The sequence below is a fragment of the Penicillium manginii genome (assembly GCF_028828005.1).
Source record: "Penicillium manginii strain IBT 31320 chromosome Unknown utg000004l:1.0-7231830.0:1.0-7236170.0, whole genome shotgun sequence".
In the NCBI taxonomy this organism is placed as follows: Eukaryota; Fungi; Ascomycota; class Eurotiomycetes; order Eurotiales; family Aspergillaceae; genus Penicillium; species Penicillium manginii.
In genome coordinates, this window is record NW_026643105.1 from 3,562,987 (window position 1) to 3,582,916 (window position 19,930).

Consider the following 19,930-nt stretch of genomic DNA (forward strand, 5'->3'; position numbering starts at 1 on the left):
CTTTGATCCCCGCTTCACCTCCCATTTCATGTCATTGCATTTCCATTCCATTCCATCTATTTAATCCGCAGATGTTTCCCTTAGCGTCCTCCTTCTTGGAGCTGGTGCTGGGTGGATCCCGTTTTCCGGGTTCCCTCTCGCCAGTCTTCTTTTCTTTTCTTATTGCGATATGTCACCGACTTTCCCCGGAGCCATGGCATTCTTGCATGTCTTCTCGTTGATCCGGAATTTTCGCACGCCACGTTCATGATTGGGGAATTTGTTGTATATAGACCTTCTGGCTGTTCGGGTTGCCTCGGCTGGCGCATTGATTGAGCACCTCATGTAGCATATATGACGAGATTTAATTCCAAGATACCATCGTCCGTGTTTCTACGTATACTAGCACTAGTAGTACCCTAATCTATATCGATGGTGCCAGTGGAGTGTAGTGCTAGATCCCTTGAGATGGAACGGGACTGGTACTATGGCAAGCTTCGATAATATGGTATTCTTCTAGGTATGCTCAACTTCTTGCTACAGCTACGTAGGTATTTTATACTAGATGCAACCTTCAAAAAATTACATAACGCTATAAGTATACTTTTCAGGCAACCTCAGGGTTACCCTACCCCAGTTGCCTGCACAAGATAAGGCTTATCGGCGGGATCTTCCGAGTACCCCCAGTTCCGCCAGTGAGGTCATGAGCCGCGCTCTCACCTTCACAACTCTCTTCACCTCACTTTGCATCCGCTCTCCTCCCTCCTCTTTTTATCCTTGCAGATGTCGCGAGGTCCCCACGACTTCTGTGTGGGGACTGCGTCCCTCGTTCACTCGGCATCGAGGTCAACCACGCCCTTCCTTTTCATGAGCCTCAACCCGGCTTCCACAACCTTGCACCGCGCCTCGTAATTCGAACCTCGAACCTCGCAACCCCATATTCGTGGAAACAACGCGCGTCATCTCAAGATCTGATTTGGATTTTCCCATTTACCATTTCCGAACCATGGCGTCTCAAGCAGCGATGCTGCTGGACCCAAAGGGCTACAAAAAGCGCCTCCAAAGCAATGGTAATATCTTCCCCGGTCTTCCATTTCTTCTTCTCGGCCAATATTCATCTTTTTCGATCGTTACATTATAATGCAAAGATCATGGCGCATTCGTCTGAAACTTCCAGCTCACCTTTCTCGCCTTTTCCAGGTGCAGCCAAGGGCCAACCCACCCAACCGCATGCCCCCTCCATTGCCCCTCCGGGAACCGTCCCCGTGATGCGCGCTTTCGATACAGAATCCCGCAAGTCCTCTTCGAGAACAACATCAGCCGGCTCGAGTCCGGCACCTCGACAGATCAACGACCCTCGATCAGTCCCAGACTCCGACGTGGTTGTCCAGTTTACTTCCTTGCAGGATGATCCCAACGACAGTGATGCGAAGCGCAGTCACTACGAGATCAGTGATAGTGAAGACGAACCGCGACACCGAAAGATGATAGAGCGTATCTACGATGTGGAAAAACGTTCCCATCAACCAACAAAACGGATGAAAACAGAAGGGGTGCAGGTCAAAGGTCATACCAGGCCCATCACCGGGTCTGGAGAGAGTGGCATGGGCCAGTGGATGAAAGAAGGCGAGGCAGACCCAGCGAAGCTACCCTCGGTCCAAGGTGTAGTAGATTTGACAGCAGATGCTGCGGCTACTCCCAAAGACGACGACGACCTGCAAATTACCGGATCAATCGACGTGAGCACACAAAGGGTTTGCTATGGCAAAATCGAGAATGCCAGTATAAATGCATTCCTGGTCCCCAAGCCCACCCCCAACCGCTTCGTCGATGAAAATTACCAGTGGCCGTCTATGAAAATGGGGCTTCATCGAGATCTTAACAAGAAAACCATACGCATTGAAGTTTCTGACCCATTTGGGAAAGTCTTCGGCTTAGTGGATTCAACTACTGCAAATGCTCTCTGTCCTCTCTTGGATGTGAACCCAGAACACTTTACAGTAGATGTTGCTGCACGTCTGGACATGCGTAAGAGAACGCCAGATGAAGCTGTCTGGGAGCAAACGCAGAAGGCCTATCGGGCCTCGTTCACTCTATATGGTGAGCGCCAGCGCGCCGAGCTTGTTGGTAATTTCCTCGGCCAAAAGAATATTTGGCTGGGCCAGCCCATCGCCGTCGAACGAGGTGTTCCGGTTCACAATCCTCATACAGAAAAGCGACAGGCAATGGCCTTGGCGGCAGCAAATAACCCCGGACGTGAGCGCTCGGGTACGAGCATCAGATATGAGGTCCGATCTGCGGAGGAAGTCAATGATGCCGTGATGAAGATGTTCGATCAACTCGTCACAGCGGATATTCCAAGCATGGAGGCCCCGCCACAGATTAAGACGGCCCTGCTGCACCATCAAAAGCAGGCCCTCTGGTACATGGTTGACAAAGAAAACCCTCGCAGATTTGGTCCGGAAGAGGCAGACAACAACTCTCTGTGGCGGATTGACCGACTACCCAATGGTAAAACGCAGTACCGGGACATAATCAGTGGCGTAGTCGCTGATCAGGAGCCGCCGCAGTCTCTTGGCGGTCTGCTTGCTGATATGATGGGACTCGGGAAAACCTTGAGCATCCTTTCTCTGGCGGTATACACCCTGGACCAAGCCAAGGCGTGGCAAAAAGAGCGCCCCGAAGACAGTCTTGTGCGCAGTACTCCCGGAATCAGGAATACCAAGACAACTCTATTGGTCGTTCCATTGAGTGCGGTCAACAATTGGGTGTCCCAGATCAAGGAGCACCTCGAACCGGATGCTATCAGCTACTACGTCTTCCATGGTGCCTCTCGCATCACCGATTTGGATGATTTGTCCAAGTTCGATCTGCTTATCACTACCTACAGCACGGTCCTCAGCGAGATAAAGGGACATCAGAATGCAAAACGGGGCAGCCCTTTGACTAAGATGAACATGTTTCGAATTGTTCTGGATGAAGCACACACCATTCGAGAGCAAAACGCTCAGCAAACCCATGCAATCCTGGGCCTGAATTCACAGCGTCGCTGGTCAGTCACCGGAACCCCCATTCAGAACCGACTGGATGACCTCTTGTCGGTTACCAAGTTCTTGAAATTGTTCCCTTATGATGATCGTGGTCGTTTTGGACATTATATTTTAAGCCCGTTCAAAAATGGCGATCCTCGCGTTCTGGCTAGCCTTCGAGTCTTGGTCGATTCTTTCACAATCCGCCGAGTCAAGGATCGCATCAATCTCCCACCCCGAACCGACGATATCATCATGCTTGAATTCTCCGAAAAGGAAACCCAACTGCATGAGTTCTTCCGCAGAGAGTCCAACGTCATGATGCGCGTGATTGCGGGAGAGAGCAGGACATCGATGGGCGGGCGTGTTTACCATCATGTTCTGAAAGCCATGATGATCCTGCGGCAAGTCAGTGCACACGGCAAAGAGCTTCTCGATGTCGAAGACAGAGAAAGAACCAGGGGCTTGAGTGTGCAGGATGCAATCGACCTGGAAGAAGGTGGATCGGACAAGAGTGCTGCTGCCGCGGACCGAAAGTCGTACGATATGTTTGCTCTCATGCTGCAAGCCGGAGTCGCCGAATGTCGCGTTTGCCGCAGGACTTTGAAGGTTCCCGACGAACAAGATTCCGACAATGGTTACGTTGATCAAAACGCCCCGATCGCTATTGTGATGCCTTGCTTCGACGTATTTTGCCCGGAGTGCTTCACAAAGTGGTACCGGGCGCAAGAACCGGCTTCCGAGACCGTCAAATGCCAAATTTGCGATGGCTGGGTACCAAACAACTTCTCGCGAATCACACCCGCCGGTCTTGAAAGCTTCTTGGCCAAGCAAGCGTCGGACCGCAATTCGAAGAAGCACATCAAGCAGTTTGGCGAGTACGAGGGACCGCACACCAAAACTCTTGCCCTGATTGAATATCTGCAGTCAGCCATGATCGAAAGCGAAAGGTTGAAGGCCGAGAATAACGAGCCCCCAATCAAGAGCGTCATATTCTCATCCTGGACCTCCCATTTGGACCTGATCGAGATCGCTTTGGTCGATAAAGGCATGAACACGTTTACCAGACTGGACGGCACGATGACTCTACAGGCACGTGGGAAGGCACTGGAAGCGTTTGCCAAGGATGACTCCATCACAATCCTCCTTGCTACAATCGGTGCGGGTGGTGTCGGATTGAACCTAACCTCCGCGTCCCAGGTTTTCATCATGGAGCCCCAGTACAACCCTGCTTCCGTGGCACAGGCCGTGGACCGTGTCCATCGACTTGGTCAGACTCGCCCCGTCAAGACAGTCCAGTTCATCATGAAGGGCAGTATCGAGGAGAAGATTCTCGAGCTAGCCAAGAAGAAGCAGCAGCTTGCAGACATGTCCTTGAATCGTGGGAAGCTGGACAAGAAGGAAATACAAGAAGAGCGCATGAAGGAGTACCGCAGCCTCTTCAAGTAGCCCCCTCCCCCCCTTCACCCCTACCCATTCTGCCCTTTTAGTTCATTTATCTTTTATTTTCGCTTTTGATTCTCTGCGATTTTTGCCTTTTCGAGAATACGTGCGTGCGTCTTGAGGTTTCATGGTCTTTTCTGGGTGGACTCGAACGGCGACAGGCATGGGATTTGATTACTTAAATTATTTGATACCCCCCAGGAGAGGCAGGTCATTATTTGATGCGTTAATTTTGATATTTTTTTTTATCTTTCTAGGCGCCAGAATTTCTCCTCCGCGATTTTATTTATGTCATTTTCATCTCAAGTTCGACCTATTTTTACACAGCGAGTGGCTTTTCTTTTCGTTTTTTCTCCTTCTTTGCCATATACACGAACTTCAAGTTTCTATCAATAGAGCTCTGCGGTTTACAGCCAACAAAGAATGCTATTTATTTGATGCAATCTTCATACAGCATTGTAAAGGGATATCCAGTTAGTGTTACATGAGAGCAGATTTAGTCGCTATAGTCATCAATCGATTCTTCCATTGGCTCATACTCAACTTGAATAATCGGGTAGCCAAGACAATCACTGGTACAACGACGTCCATGATGAGCGCTTTTAGACTGCTCCGCTAGGTACATTATCATATTGTAAATTGGTGACGTTAACTTTTTGCTTTCGGAACAAGTTAGCCCATTGCTTACGAGTTATTTCCAGTACTACTAGTAGTAACTACTGAACCAGTTTCGCCCCTACTCCATGTGCGCGTTTTGGACGTTAATTGTCCCGATACATTGGAAATTCCTCGATGACATGCATTGATGAGTCCGCAAGTCCGAGACAGGCCGCGTAGACCCTAGGTACTATCTACAACTAGAGGAATCCAAGTCCCATGTCAGACTTAATTTTAGGTGTTCCTGTAAAGACTCTCCATTATGTTCCGGCCAGCCCGAGACAGAATTATGTCTGGCATGCATCAACCAGCCAGAACCCTGCGAGAAGTGGCTATAGATCTTGTTGGGAAATACTATAAATGCAGACCTAACCACTTTCCCGGTGAATATCATGACTAAGGTATAGCACACCTGGGCAGCAGATCCGAGTCCTTACTACTAGTAGTACTAAAGATACTATATCATTCCAAGACCTCGATACTTGAACTTCAACCTCAACTCCATTCTACTGTATAACCACCCACAACTCAAACCCAAATCTCCACACCCCGAAAATGAAGCTCTACCTATCAACAACCCTCTTCCTCACCACCGTCCTCGCCTGCGATTTCCTCGACATCGGCAAAGACTGCCATTGGGAAGGAAGCGCACCATCCTGCGGCAGCGTCGATCACGATATCGGCTACCTCGACCCAGCAGGCCGAACCCTAGTTGACTGGACGCGAGGATCGAGCCTGGAAGCATTCTGCGCAGCGGAGAAGAGAGACGGCGGCAACTGCTGCGCCGCCTATGGAAAGGGCTGCGTGAGCGGGTATAAACGGCTCTGGTGCAAGAACTACCGTGCGGGTAATGTTGCGCATCATGTTGATGCTGTTGTGGATGATGCGCTTCATACTGTTGATCATGTTCTTGATGATGTGTTTCATTGATTTGGGCCGGGTTTGATTCAAGTTGCACAACTTTCTCACGTTGATCTTTTGGGGAGGGGCCTTTTTGGGCATTCGTGTTTTCGGTTATATCTTACTAGTGTTGGGGGAGGGTGAAATTGTGACTGTGCTCTCTTCGTCGTGGTGTAGGGTTCACGTTCTGATCAGTGGTTACTACTAGTAAGTGCAAGGAATGATACGAAAAGTATAATCGGTTCAAGTTCAATTTTCAATCTTCAAGTTGGAATGAATTGAGAGTTTGTCCGTCTTTCTACTAGTATAGTCCATTCTTGGCTCCGAGTCCTTTTAGTGTCATGTTGGAGTACTCGTATACATAGTGTCATCGAGCCTACGAGTACTAGTAGTTACGAATCCTCGGGGAAATAGCGAGTGGTATCAAATCCATAAACTATGATTGTCCTCATCACATAAATCCGAATCACCAACGCCGAACTATGCCTGAAAATCCAAACTGAAATAAGAAAAATATAAGAAATAATAAACAAAACACCGGGTATCAAAGTCCTTAAAATACCCACCACCACAGAAAGAAAAGCCCCCAGTCCTCGTCCTCAATCTGACTAACGACGACCCTTCTCATCCCCATGAATCCCCACCGCAACTGCACCAAGCACATTCTCCAACTTCCCCCTCAACTTCCTCAACTCCAACGCCTTGGCCTCCCTCTTCCCCTCAACATCTCGCAGCTGAACCTCCAACTCCCGAATCTTAGCCTCCTGCTCCGCCTCCGAGGTCCCGATACCCGGTAGCACCGAAATGAGGTACTCAATCTGCTGCTCCTTGATAATCAGATCGCGCGCCAATTCTCGCTGCCGACTGGCGAATGTGCGCGCGGAATCGGGCTCGGGCGGTTGGTCTGGGTCTTGGAGTCCTGCGCCGGCGCCGGGTTGTTGCGGTGGTGGGGGTGGGGGTGATGCTGCTGGGCCGCTGGCGCCGGCGACTGAGGCCGGGATGGGTGGTGATGTGGTGTTTTTGGTCATCTTTGAGAGAGCGGGTGCGGCGTTGGGGACGTTTGGTGGGATTGCGGGGGAATTGTCGTGGTATGTACTTAGGTAGCCCAGCGTTGCGTAGAATTGAGTCGCGAGCTGGAGGGTTAGTCTGGAGATGAAAGAAAGTCTACCGGTGATTTCCTACCTGGTCTAGACATGTTTGTAGTTGGGTGAGGATGTCCGCCATAACGGGCGACTTGGAAGGGTGCGCTAAATGAGAGCTAAGGTAGAAGGGAAAGGAAGATTGAAGATTGAAGTTGGAGTGAGGTGAAGTTGGAGATAAGAAATGCGGTTGAAATGCGGAGACTCGGACAAGCTTAGCTTCTCTTCTAATGCGGTGAAGAGAAGGGAAGCTTCCTTTCTTCCACACGCATTACCTCATGCGCCATCTGCGACCACAAAATGGTCTCGCTACCAGCTCACCATGGTCAAAAACAACCCGGATAACCACGCGCACCTTTTGCAATTCACTGCCAAAACATGACTTCTCCCCCTTCACCCGCCGACTCTACAAGCTCCCCACAGCGCCCACGCCAACAACCCAGCACAACAGCCTACCAACCTTCCTCACCTACGCCTCGCGCACCGCGCTCCCGCAGACAAGCACAGTCTACGTAGGAACCCACTACGAATATACCGTCCTCAACGCCCTCCGCCGCTATGCCCTATCCCTGCACCGCATCGGCGGCCGCGACGACGCCGGCATCGACCTCCTCGGCACCTGGCACCTGCCGACACGGGAGCGGGAACGCGCAGTCCGCGTGCTGGTGCAATGCAAAGCCCTCAAGACAAAACTGGGTCCGAACCTAGTCCGCGAGCTGGAGGGTGCTCTCCGACAAGCGCCTGTTGGATGGCGCACGGGCGAGACAGCGGGTGTGCTGGTGAGTCCGCGCGAGGCAACCAAGGGGGTGCGGGATACTCTTGCGCGGAGCTCCTACCCGCTTTTTTGGCTCTTGGTTGAGCGGGATGGGGTGCTTAAGCAGGCACTTTGGAACTCGAGGGCGGAGGTGCTGTTGGGCTTGGACCCTCTTGCTGTGGAGAATAGGTATGGTGCGCAGCTGGATGGATCTGTCACTTCGCAGGTCGCGCTGACTTGGGATGGATGTGATGTCCCGAATTTGGAGGAGGTGGAGGCGGGTCTTGCAAGGGGGGAGCGGGAGTGGGTTCGGTCTTGGGGGTTGGAATTGTCCGAGATTGGGGAGGATGAGCTATTGGATGTTGTTGAGGGAATATTTCCCAATGGTTGGCCCGAGGTTGGTGCTGATGAGATGGTTGCTGAAGAGCACCGGGCGAGGGTCGTTCGGGCTTTACAGAAGCATTGATCTGCGTTATAGCAATTCTGTACTACTATTTACTTGTGTGCATATCTCGTACAGAGAAAAAGAAAGGAAGAAGGAAATTGGAAATTGGAAAAGGAAGTTCAATAAATACATTGGAGCTTGTGGGTATAAAACGAACTCCAACCATTGGGCAATTGCCCATCCTCCCAAAACGCCCGAGAAGAAAAGAATCCGCACGTCAAATCATTAAGTTTATCCCTGCATAGTCGACCAAAAGTAGTTCGAATAGAAGAACCGGGAGAACTTGGGGTCGATATTGACAACATGAACATCGCCTTTCCGACTATTGCGAATGACCGCCCGATTGAAATTCCCTGCCTCATCAGGTTCAATATCGATACCCAGGGAGCGAAAGATCTTCAACCGCAGACTTGTGCCAAGCCAGTTAGCACCCTATAGTTCCATGCAATGCAGAGGGGGGCGAGCACGATCACTTACATTGTGGCGTCATCCGCTTCGCGTTCGCGACGGGTCGTCTCGTCACCCTCCAGACCTTGTGATTCCAGATCAGCCAGTCTCTCCTTTAGCATTTCGAGCTCGCTCTCGAGCCGCTCGCTTTCGATCTCCAGTTCGGAGGCAGCTTTGGCAATGCGGAATTTCTTCGTGTCTAGCTCGACGATCTCCGCGGCGTGTTTGCTGGAGTCGTGGACTGCGACGGCTTCTTCATGTTGGGTTGTTAGGGAGGATAGGTTGCGGGATAATTTGCGCAAGGCGGATTCAGCTTCGCGAATGCGGAGATCGCGCGATTGCTGTAGGGTGGAAAGCGAGTCATTGATGCGGGTGACGGCTTGTTTATCTGGATGGATGTTGAAGTTGCCGATCGTGTGGTGGATGAGCTAAAGGGGAAATCAGGTTAGGATGGGAATGAATGAGAGTAGATCAAGATAGATATAGACATACAGTTCCGGGGTCTTCGTCGAGTAACATGGTGGGCAAAATTGGGGGGGAGGTTTAAAATGTCTCCAAGGGACTGGACCTTGACTGTTTTGATTGTTGCTGCCGTAACCAGCCACAGCCACACACACACTAGCCACAATAGCACCAGCCACATGAAAGTGACGTTGGCTTGTGATTCGATTCTCGTTCCGCCTAGCTCGGCTTCATCATTCGGTCCTGTTTTGTTTCCTAACTCTCCCCGATACTCACGACTCTGCCATTTGTTACAAACTTACATTCAACTTGAAATATGGGAAGAAGTCCAGGTAGGTGGCCCGCACTCATCCGCTTCCGCTGTTCACTTTATTGACCTTTTGATGCTAGAAATCGAGGCGGCCTTCCGGTTTGTCGCTTCCCCGAGCTTCCCCTCCGAAGAAACATTCAAACTAACCCGCCTTCTTCCTATACCAGGCCCCTACGAGCCGGTGAGCTTCAGGTCCTCCGGTCGCAATATGAAAAGGAGGGCATGTATGCTGGAGTCCAAACGAAATTCAACTATGCATGGGTAAGCCGAACCATCAACTCTTCTTCATCATCATCATCTTCTTCTTCATGCGCGCGCAACACCAGTGCTGATCGGAGCTTCGCTTTCTAAAAGGGCTTGATCTGCGAAGACCAACGATCCGATCAACAAGAAGGTCTCCGCTTGCTAGCCGAGATCTTCAGAGCCGCCCCGGAGCGCCAACGGGAATGCCTCTGGTACATGGCGTTGGCCAACTACAAGCTCGGCAACTACGGCGAATCGCGTCGACTGAACGATGCGCTCCTGGAACACGAAGGCAAGGATGAGCAAGGGAAGTGGAAGAATCGCCAGGCGTCGAAGCTGGAAGATGCCATCAACGAAAAGGTCACGAGGGAAGGACTGATGGGCATTGCTATCATGGGAGGCTTAGCTGTCGCGGCGGGTACAGTAGCCAGTCTGGTCTTCAAGGGCGTTCGCAGACGGTGATTTCTGCGCTCGGATTAGATTGGATTGGATTGGACTTGGATTTGCGTTGGGCGAAGTAGCGCAGCAGTGCAGCGCAGGGCTGCAAGGGCTGTGGCACAGTTGGATGGGGGAGTCCTTGCGTCGTGGGACTTCGGTTAACCAGACAAGGAACTGTAGTATGTACTATGTGAAGGCGATCTCCTTTGTTTTAGCATCTTTGCGGGCGTTTCTTTTTTCACGATTATTTGTCTCTACTCTTCTTTGCGCACTCGCTACATAGGTGTTAGTTTGAACATACTAGTTACTGGGTATATCACCTGAGGACCGTGACCATCTAGAACAGCCGAAACTGTTGAAACAGCTACCTAACGGCGGCTTTCAAAGGATCATCCTGTTTGTAGTTTCCTGCCCTACTCTACTCTGCTACCATAGAGTTCTGCTGTCTTTCTCCTTGCCACTTGCATCACCAAACCTCCGAAACGGTTTCACTGGGGGAAAACGGCGCTGCCTGATGCGACCATCTGCATTGCTATTTTTATGATGCATATACAGCAATGTAGAAACCAGGGAAACGTAATTCCATTTCTGTGTACTCCGTATATTCGCCTTTGCCTTTGATTTTGCCTCTAAAGTTCACCCAACCTTTGTTGGTTCATCCAAAGGCAACCGAACCCGACGTCATATTTTCTTTTTTGTGACTTCCACGTACTCCCGTACACTTTCTTTCCTGCACCCAGGTGGATCTTCTTTGTCGTCTGCCTCCTGCACACTCTAAGACCCCCTCTTTTCTGAATGTACCTCTCTGCCTCTCTGCCTTGTATCCTGCCACGAGACTAACACCAACCCATCACGTTTGCCCCGCGTCGATAAGCAATGAACCTCGTGACTTCCCGGCAATTTTACCTCTTTGTTTGCTTTTTGCCCGGCCTCATATATCACTTTCCCCAAGGACTCCCCCCAGTGATGGAAAATCCTGAACTATTGATCTGCCATGCGTGTGGCGAAGACTGGATTCGGAATTCAAACCATTACGACAGCCGCCTCTCGTGCCCCAGCTGCGGGTCCGATTTCGTACAGATCGTATGCAGCTCCTCGTTCCCTGTCGTGCGTATTTTCCCTAACCGCGGTTCCTTCATAGATAGAAGAGAGTGCTGGTCCCCCTGAACGTGAACGTGACACCTTTCCCCGCTCTCCTATAAACTCTTTCACAGACCATAACCCTTGGGGTCGAGATCAAGATCCAGACCAAGACTCACCTCCACATCCGGGCTCCGCAGCATACAACCCCATGGATTTCGCGTTCCCCGGTTATTCCCATCATACCTACCGGTCTCCTGATGGCCGTTTCTCTTTCAGTTCTTCTACTGTCCGGGGGAGCTTCCCACCCCGCCAGGTCGGCGGTGCTGGCACTGGCACTGGCACTGGCGCTAGCGCTTACTCGAACCCCATGATCCCCATGCTCCAAACATTGCAGACAATACTGGGAGACATTTCAGACGCACATGGTAATGATCACCATCACCACACAGAGCAATATGGCAATAGAAGCCCACGATCTGAAGAGTCGTCGCGTCGATATTCACCAGACCCCGACCCCACCGGCGGCATAGATCAACATGCCGAATTTGAAGGACTATTCCCACGCGACTCGCATAGAGCGCAACGCATGTCGGCGCCAGTCGAAAACCTGGCCGAGTATGTATCCCAAATGTCGGTGCTCAATGAATCCTCCCGGTCTAACACCCGAGCCAGTCTTCTAGGCACATTCCACTATAATTCCAGTCCCAGGCGGCGGACCGGCAGACCGAACCCCAGAATGCCGGTGGGACCTGATCCAGCCATGATGCTGGACGCATTGATGCGCAATATAGGTGAGATGGGACCGACGGGTCGATTTGGTGACGCCGTTTATTCCCGCGAAGCGCTCGAAGAAGTCATCGCCCAACTGGGCCAACAGGACGCACAAGGTGCTGGCCCACCGCCGGCACCCACCACCGCTATACAGTCGCTGCCCAAGAGGAAAGTCAATAAAGAGATGTTGGGATCGGACGGCAAGGCCGAGTGTGCTATTTGCAAGGATACGGTCGAACTAGATACCGAAGTCACGATGTTGCCTTGCGAGCATTGGTTCCACTTCGATTGTATCGAAGCGTGGCTGAGCAGACATAATACCTGTCCGAATTGTCGTCGGAGTATTGATCCGGCTGCGAACAGGTAAGTAGCATGACAATCACCCTTTAACCACCTCCAGAAGAAAGCCAAGGCCCGAATCTCAGCTGACATGTTTCACAAAGCCCCCGCGAAGGCACCAGCGAAAACCCCGTCGTTGTCCAGGATAGCCCCGAACAACAACAACAATCACCCGGCCGGCGCCGGCGGCGCAGCTCGCCATTCTCGCGCAGTTCTCGTACTAGTGCCCGATCTTCATTCTCGCGGTCTGGCAACAACTCGCCAGCGCAGGACGCAAATGAGCCATCCCGGCCCAGACGCTCCAGTCGGAGCGAAGGGCACCATCGTGGAGGAATTACCGGCTGGGTCTGGAGTCGATTTGGCGGTAGTGGTGGTAGTGGGAGTGGGAGTGCATGAGAAGTGATGTGATCGATCTGATCTGATGTGATCCGATTTTCCCGATTATTTTTTTATCTTCCCTACTTCTTCTTCCCTGTCCTCTCCCCGACATGCAACCCGCGCGTCGCACATTTTCATTGTCCGGGATCTCTTTTTTTAGGGTCTCTTTGGTGATACAGGCTGTTCAGCGTCTCTCTTTCCCTCATACCCAAGTCCACTTTTTTTCAGCGGCGATGTGGTCCCATGGCTGGTTTTCCATGGGTTGACTATATACTTCTGCCGGCTGTACATATTCCCCCGCCTCGCCTTTTGGCCACGGCATGCTCTCGCTTTCTTTTCTTTTCTTTTTCTTCTCTATCTTATATTTCTGTGGGGGTTTTATTAAGGTAGAATATTGTTTTATTTTTTTCCAATACAATTTTTTACATTTAAAAGCAGGTGCACATCAGGAGTCACAGTAGAGTACTAGGTGTTGGATTTAACAATTTGGACTTGCCTTCTAGTAGCCATTCCAAGGTTCTTTGATTTCTTGGATTCACGCTAGTAGCCACGTGTCAGTGGTAGGTGCGGTTTCCAAGGTTCATTTTAGGCATACCCAAGTCCGTGGTTCGTACTTCTACTTTCAAGGTTACTAGAGGATCCCCCGCTGAGGCGGTTATAGTAGAACTAGAAGCAGATGTACCAACCCTCCAATGGAATGTCAAAAGATATGACAGCTACCGATGGACTGAGTTAAAAAGAATACAGAGCCGGAACTGTTCCCGCGTCCAAATCTTATGCTAGTTGCATAAAAAGTAATGGATCAACAGCTAATTAGCTTTCCAAATGTTGGTTGGTTCATGTCCATGAAAAAAACACATGAACCATAAATTATGAAAAAAAAATAAAAAGGAAAGGTCGTGCCCGGGATCGAACCGGGATCGGCGGAATCAGAATCCGCAGTGATAACCATTACACTACACAACCATTTGATGAAATAAAGTAAAGATTATTGCCATCATGACTGGCAACTAGCTTCCGCCCATTAAAAAAACAAAAAGAACTGCTGTGATAACATACAAGACGCCCCAGGGTGATTGATACTTTTGACAACTACAAAAATTCAAGTCAAGCTGGCCAATCAAGTTATGGATAGAAATTAGAAAAAAATGCAAAACAGAAGGTCGTGCCCGGGATCGAACCGGGATCGGCGGAATCAGAATCCGCAGTGATAACCATTACACTACACAACCTGTGATGGAAGCTGGGCAGAATATTTGGCATTTTGACTCTCTGTATCAAATTCTAAAACATTACTTCCAGGAATTTGGGCCGGTAACTATGTTATACAATGGCTGGGGCTGATATATTTTATGTTGGTTACAACGAATGTGTACCTAGACTTCTCCCATTATTTCCATTGCAGGTGTTATGACTAGGTACTAACTTGAACTAGTATGTCATCCTAGACAGCTGGACTGAGAATGTTCTGCTTTCAGCTGATCAATGAAATACTGCGAGTCGTTACGTCTGGGGTTAATTTCCCTGGATTTGAAGATAAAATTCCGAAGCCCTGTGCATAATCCGTCATCCTTCGTCTCTGGAGTAGTTTGTGCGTCGCGGGTATAAGCGTCTCACCAACTGCATTTGACGTTATGTCTCGCATAATGTCAGTGGGGAAGTGGAACCGCAAATATGTATTAGAGTTCTGTACCAAAATCGCATTGGGGCCATCATGTGTTTTGGGACTAATGATAGCATAACACAAAGGCCCCTTAAACCCTTCGGATTGTGCATTGGTATTTAGGTATTAGGGGCCGGAAACTTGGACACATGGCGCGGACTAGACTATGCAGATTGCTTATGAATTAAACGGCGGGCATAGCACGACGGGTCCGCGTACGACTATTTTCGGCTCGCCCGGGGTCTCCACGAATAAAAGTTTGGAAATCCCACCACTTCTCCTCGGCCATTCAACTTCTATTGAATTCTATGTACCATCTGTACGATCGAAAAACGCCCTTTGGCCTTCTCTATCTAAATATAGCCGGCGTACCTACATATTAGTACTCTACCATGCAGGACAAGAGTAAGGAGGATATCCCCTTGCCACCGTTGATGTATTCCGACTAATACCCCACTGAAGACTTTACCGATGGCAAGTCCAGTATACAGGACTTCCTGGACCGATATCGACCGGACCTGAAGCCGTTCGAGGACATATACCGGAATCTACACAGCCAACCCGAATTATCGGGACAAGAAGAGCAAACAGCCAAACTAGCAGCCGAGCATTTAAAGTCTCTAGGATATGATGTGCATACGGGAATTGGGGGTCACGGGGTAACGGGCGTTCTTAGGAACGGAGACGGTCCAAAATTATTACTCCGAGCCGACATGGATGCCCTACCAGTGGAGGAAAAGACCGGATTACCCTACGCAAGCACCCGAGTCGTCAAGGGCCCGGATGGCGTAAGCACATCAGTTATGCATGCATGCGGACACGACTCACATGTTACGACTCTCATGGCAGCCTCATCGCTGTTATATTCCGCGCGCGATCATTGGAGCGGCACGTTGATATGTATCTTCCAGCCAGCAGAAGAGCATTTAACCGGTGCACAGGCAATGCTAGACGACGGGCTATACGATAAGATCCCAAAGCCGGATCTCGTTCTTGCCCAGCATGTTATGCGCATGCGAGCTGGGACGGTCAGTATTCGCGAAGGCGCTTTCCTTACCGCTGCGGATGCCTTCGATGTGCGTGTTTTCGGTCGTGGCGGCCACGGCTCTTCGCCGCAGACGACTATCGACCCGATTGTTATCGGCGCCTCGATTGTGATGCGCTTGCAGACTATTGTTTCTCGGGAGGTTGTTCCTGGTGAACTGGCTGTGGTGTCGTGCGGTAGCATCAACTCGGGCCATTCGTCGAATATCATTCCGGATTATCTAGATCTGCAGCTGAGTGTGCGGACGTTCAAGCCCGAGGTGCGTGAAAAGGTCTGCAAGGCTATCCGTCGAATTATTGAGGCAGAATGTGAGGCTGGGGGCGCTGTTGAGAAACCTAAAATCACACGGACATTCTCCAGCCCTTCTACGGTCAACGATGGGAAGACGGTTTGCGCCCTGCGCTCTACATTTAAGTCTTTCTTCCAGGAGCGTCTTATCGAAGTGGACCGTCCTGCTGCCAGTGAAGACTTTTCGCTTTTGGCAACTGCTGCTGGGGCACCTTATGCGATGTGGATTTTTGGGGGCATTGAAGGGAAAACCTGGGATGATGCCGTGGCTAAAGGCACAGTCAATGAGCTGCCCAATAATCACTCACCATTCTTCGCGCCGGCGATAGAGCCAACTCTGAAAACTGGTGTCGATGCCTTAGCATTGGGCGCACTGACATTCTTTAAGCGGAAATAAGTTTTGAGTATTCGTGGCATACTATTAGGTATTTTAATTGCAAGTATCGTGACATTTGGATATAATACACGTGAAAATCAAAATAAACCCATCTCCTGGTGCCAATGGGCATCCGGCTTTGCCACATGAACAATAATCTTCCCCCTCGCTCGCCCGGAGCGAAGTTTCTCAAAAGCCTGAACCGTGTCCTCGAATTCATAAACACTATCCACCTGTGTCTGCAGATTCCCCTCTTCCATCATTTCGCCGAGTTTAAGGAGATGCTGCCCGGTATTCGCAAAGAAAAAGATAACATATTTTCTCTTCCCACCGCCAAGAATGGAAGGCCAAGCCAGACGTCCGGCAAAAGTAAGCATAGACGATGCGCCAACCTGCACAAACACACCATCGGGTTTCAAGAAATGATGACACTGGAAGTATAGCGGAGAAGGAAGACCGATGTGGTCAATTATATGATCGTAAATCACACCCTGCCGCTTGACTCCAGCCACGAGGTCTTCCTCGGCAGTGTAGTCGATCACATTGTCAGCTCCCATCCGGTAACAGAGCTCGACATTCCGCGTCGAGCAGGTCACAGTGACATGACAGCCCATATTTTTCGCAATTTGAATCGCAAATAACCCACACCCACCGGAACCGCCATTAATGAAGACTTTATCACCTTCCTTCACGTATCCAAGAAGAGCCTGGTACGCCGACTGGCCTGCGATGCCAATACCAGCAGCCTGGTCAATTTCCACGCCCTCCGGAAGCGGCGCAACAAACGTAGCCGGGATAGAAAGGTATTCGCCGAGGGACCCGAATTTCACGGGCCGACTTTGAGATCCGTAGACAAGTTGGCCGGGTTTGAAATGCGTGGCGCTTGGCCCGGTACTCACAACGCGGCCGCAGAAGTCCATGCCGGGAGTGGCAGGCATGCCGATGACCAGGTGGGTGGCTGCGAGGCCCATTTCGGGGACTTTGAAGTCCGCTGGGTTCAGGCCGGCGGAGAGCACTTTGACGATCACCTCGTTGGTGCGCGGGGCGGGGGGTGCGCGGATGGAGTATTTGAGCTCGAGATTCTTCTCGAGACCACCGCTTGTGCCGCTGTATAGCCAAGCTTTCATGCTTTCGGGGTGAGCCTCGGCCATGGGAGGCAGCTCTGTGGGACCCGTACTCATATTGGTAGAGAATTGTTTACTTGGGCCTTCTGTAGAAAGGTAGAAAGGTGGATAGGGAATTCCTTGTCAAGGCTTGTTTGGTGCCACGCCTATCTTTCCTAAGCGGGTGCTGCAGGCCGAATATCCCGTGGCGTTAGGTGACGAGTGATGGGACGAGTAAGAATAAGCCCGTTATGCAGGCTGTGTTGGATGCTTACGCTGATAGTCAGGCGTGCTGAAGCTGGCGATGATTTCACCTTCACTTCTGTCCCAGGGTGGTTGTTGGTCGAAGCTCCAGTTCAAGTGGGGCTATGGAACGCACTGACCACTTTAAGATACTAAAACTACCATGGATGGTGAATGTTTTGTTTTCATTTTGACATGAGAAGTAAGATGAATTAAGATAAAAAAATATAATTCACTCTTTATATTAATTCAACAAAAGGGTATGAATCCATCTCCTGGGTCAGCGTCTCGTTGAGTAAGATCTGGGCCTTCGCTATGCCTATAGATTCGCGTAAGAAACCGATCATCTTTCGAAACCATGTCCCCCTTGACATAGAATCCATTTTCCTGACCAATCTATGATGTAGACATAAAGAGCTGGTATATGCAGGCCAGAGAGTCATGTAACCCCAAAGGGTGGGAATATCAGTCGCCGAAGCAAAATCAGAGGAGCCATCAGGAGACAGAGCCAGGAAGTATGGCAGCGAATAGGAAATCTCAGTGGCTAAAGATATAAGCAGGTCAATAGTGCGGGCTTCCAATCCTGAATATTCCGGCTTCAGATAAGGTCGTTGGAGCAAGAATTCAAGGAGAGTGAGATTCAGACGAATGCGACTTGCCCGGCACATCATCCATTTGCTAGCTGCGATGCGGTTCGGGTATGTGTACATTTTCTCGGGGGCGCCGGGGCCTGAGAGTAGATTTTTCGACCATTTCGGACGGTTTTTGTGTGAGACGAGATTTAGTGCCACATTGGACCATTCTGGGGGCAGATCTGCTGTCCATCCTTCTAGTCTTAGGTCGAGTTCGAGGGTCTCGTTGAGGATATCCAGGACTGTTTGATTGGTAGAACATTCGAAGCTACTACATGCCTCAAGCATATAACAAACTTTTGCGGCGTCTGACATCAAAATTATCAGGCGTTTTTTGGAATCGTATTCAAATGGAATTTGTTGAATCCAACGGTCGAGGTGCGGTGGTGGACATTTTCGTTCTGTTAAGTAATAAACGACCTGTATAAGATTAGCATACTGAATGTGGATATAATTTTGCTATAAGTATCGGATACTACATACCAGATGAGAGCATAGGACTGAAAGATAGCTAGAGGCGTCCTTCAGACTGGTATTGTCCCTATGTGCAATAACAGATTGCGTGCCTTGCATGTGCGTTATCCACGAGCCATCGCGTTTAGACGATGTAAACATCTGAAAAAGGTGAGTTTTTATCAACTATTGTATCCAGTGAGTAAAGGGTATGTTCACCCACCTCATATAAGCTGAAAAGAAATATCACCATCAAAGCCTCGTCACGTTGCATCTCATCGGGGTCTGACATTAGCATTGCTAGTTGTTGCAATGCCTCGCCGTAGAGCAATCTGCTTTCTTCATTTGCCTCTTGACACTCATAGCGACCGTGGTAGTTAGCATGGGCAAGGGCTTTAACGACCGTGAAAATGCACGAGTCTGCGGCTGCAGTTTCGAGGATCTTGGGAAGTTTGCCAATCACCCCTGGGAATTTCATGAAATCATAACAGAAGCGATTATACGCTAGCTGGGCCAGTGAGTCGGTTGGGTATTCCTGGGTTGGTACTTCGATTCTAAAGTCGGCTCGCTGTCGCCATTTCTTCGTCGCGATGGACTGTGCCTTTGAATTTTGGTCGCGGTGCAGACGATCGAAATCGGCTTGATATATGCATTCGCGAGAACCTTTTTGACATCTCTGACATGCTGGCTTGGCCTCGTCACACTATTTCGATTTGTTAGAGGGTCACGGTGTTGTTTGCTGTGGTGTGCCGGTGAGATCTGAGGGGGATACCTTGACTTTTAATTCCCTGCAGCGTCGGCATCCTTTACTCGGCCCGCGATTATTCGGCATTATGTATGTCTCGGATATATTAACTAGCCAAAATGTGGAGTTAAATGCGAGGCTTGTGAGCTTTGCTTGTCCAGAGGGGTGGGAAAAGAGGGCTTGGGGACTCTATTTACTGTTGACTGGGGGTTGTTCTTCAGGCCGGGCGGGTTCACAGCCCCAATTTCCCTTCGCTGATAGGCTTGCCGCAAAAAGTGCTTCAAATCGCCTAGCGCGTTGAAAATGGCCCCCACCTGATAAGTGGACGAGTATCATCCAATAAGCTTGAGAAATTGAGAGATCGTCGGCCGCATCTGCTTCCCCATTTGGAATGCAGGCTGCGAGGCTTGTTTAGGGCTGATGATGGCGCCTGGCTGAAGATTCGGATAAGCCCGACGGTGGACGATTTAACTTCTTTTGTGGGGAATTTGGAAGTAGATCATGCTTCAGAGTATTCAGCAGCATCTGGACTCAACGGGGCTGCGCAAAATCAGTCTACACTTGT

General features: G+C 50.2%; 10 protein-coding genes across 10 annotated transcripts; 6 read left to right on the forward strand and 4 right to left on the reverse strand.

Annotated features, from left to right (window-relative positions):
- Positions 1-985: 985 nt before the first annotated feature.
- Positions 986-4,457, forward strand: N7533_005034 (DEAD/DEAH box helicase; the record flags this gene model as incomplete). The annotated part of the gene is made up of 2 exons (XM_057101684.1): positions 986-1,049; positions 1,180-4,457. The coding sequence occupies 2 exons, from the start codon at positions 986-988 to the stop codon at positions 4,455-4,457; spliced, it is 3,342 nt and encodes a 1,113-aa protein (XP_056961314.1).
- A 1,206-nt stretch (positions 4,458-5,663) lies between these two features.
- Positions 5,664-6,038, forward strand: N7533_005035 (uncharacterized protein; the record flags this gene model as incomplete). The annotated part of the gene is made up of 1 exon (XM_057101685.1): positions 5,664-6,038. The coding sequence occupies one exon, from the start codon at positions 5,664-5,666 to the stop codon at positions 6,036-6,038; it is 375 nt and encodes a 124-aa protein (XP_056961315.1).
- Positions 6,039-6,616: 578 nt separating this feature from the next.
- On the reverse strand, positions 6,617-7,232 carry N7533_005036 (med21 domain-containing protein; the record flags this gene model as incomplete). Its single annotated transcript, XM_057101686.1, has 2 exons — positions 6,617-7,141; positions 7,191-7,232. The coding sequence occupies 2 exons, from the start codon at positions 7,230-7,232 to the stop codon at positions 6,617-6,619; spliced, it is 567 nt and encodes a 188-aa protein (XP_056961316.1).
- Positions 7,233-7,425: 193 nt separating this feature from the next.
- Positions 7,426-8,367, forward strand: N7533_005037 (uncharacterized protein; the record flags this gene model as incomplete). Its single annotated transcript, XM_057101687.1, has 1 exon — positions 7,426-8,367. The coding sequence occupies one exon, from the start codon at positions 7,426-7,428 to the stop codon at positions 8,365-8,367; it is 942 nt and encodes a 313-aa protein (XP_056961317.1).
- Positions 8,368-8,577: 210 nt separating this feature from the next.
- On the reverse strand, positions 8,578-9,312 carry N7533_005038 (kinetochore Spc24 family protein; the record flags this gene model as incomplete). Its single annotated transcript, XM_057101688.1, has 3 exons — positions 8,578-8,755; positions 8,824-9,221; positions 9,286-9,312. The coding sequence occupies 3 exons, from the start codon at positions 9,310-9,312 to the stop codon at positions 8,578-8,580; spliced, it is 603 nt and encodes a 200-aa protein (XP_056961318.1).
- Positions 9,313-9,434: 122 nt separating this feature from the next.
- Positions 9,435-10,270, forward strand: N7533_005039 (mitochondrial fission 1 protein; the record flags this gene model as incomplete). The annotated part of the gene is made up of 3 exons (XM_057101689.1): positions 9,435-9,664; positions 9,733-9,826; positions 9,920-10,270. The coding sequence occupies 3 exons, from the start codon at positions 9,435-9,437 to the stop codon at positions 10,268-10,270; spliced, it is 675 nt and encodes a 224-aa protein (XP_056961319.1).
- Positions 10,271-11,212: 942 nt separating this feature from the next.
- On the forward strand, positions 11,213-12,835 carry N7533_005040 (putative RING finger domain protein; the record flags this gene model as incomplete). The annotated part of the gene is made up of 3 exons (XM_057101690.1): positions 11,213-11,329; positions 11,388-12,463; positions 12,544-12,835. 3 exons carry the CDS (start codon positions 11,213-11,215, stop codon positions 12,833-12,835), a joined length of 1,485 nt encoding a protein of 494 aa, XP_056961320.1.
- Positions 12,836-14,872: 2,037 nt separating this feature from the next.
- Positions 14,873-16,210, forward strand: N7533_005041 (putative zinc metallopeptidase; the record flags this gene model as incomplete). Its single annotated transcript, XM_057101691.1, has 2 exons — positions 14,873-14,885; positions 14,943-16,210. The coding sequence occupies 2 exons, from the start codon at positions 14,873-14,875 to the stop codon at positions 16,208-16,210; spliced, it is 1,281 nt and encodes a 426-aa protein (XP_056961321.1).
- Positions 16,211-16,287: 77 nt separating this feature from the next.
- N7533_005042 (NAD(P)-dependent alcohol dehydrogenase) lies at positions 16,288-17,370 on the reverse strand (the record flags this gene model as incomplete). Its single annotated transcript, XM_057101692.1, has 1 exon — positions 16,288-17,370. One exon carries the CDS (start codon positions 17,368-17,370, stop codon positions 16,288-16,290), a length of 1,083 nt encoding a protein of 360 aa, XP_056961322.1.
- Positions 17,371-17,774: 404 nt separating this feature from the next.
- On the reverse strand, positions 17,775-19,452 carry N7533_005043 (Zn(II)2Cys6 transcription factor; the record flags this gene model as incomplete). The annotated part of the gene is made up of 4 exons (XM_057101693.1): positions 17,775-18,587; positions 18,651-18,782; positions 18,844-19,323; positions 19,393-19,452. 4 exons carry the CDS (start codon positions 19,450-19,452, stop codon positions 17,775-17,777), a joined length of 1,485 nt encoding a protein of 494 aa, XP_056961323.1.
- Between the last annotated feature and the right edge of the window lie 478 nt (positions 19,453-19,930).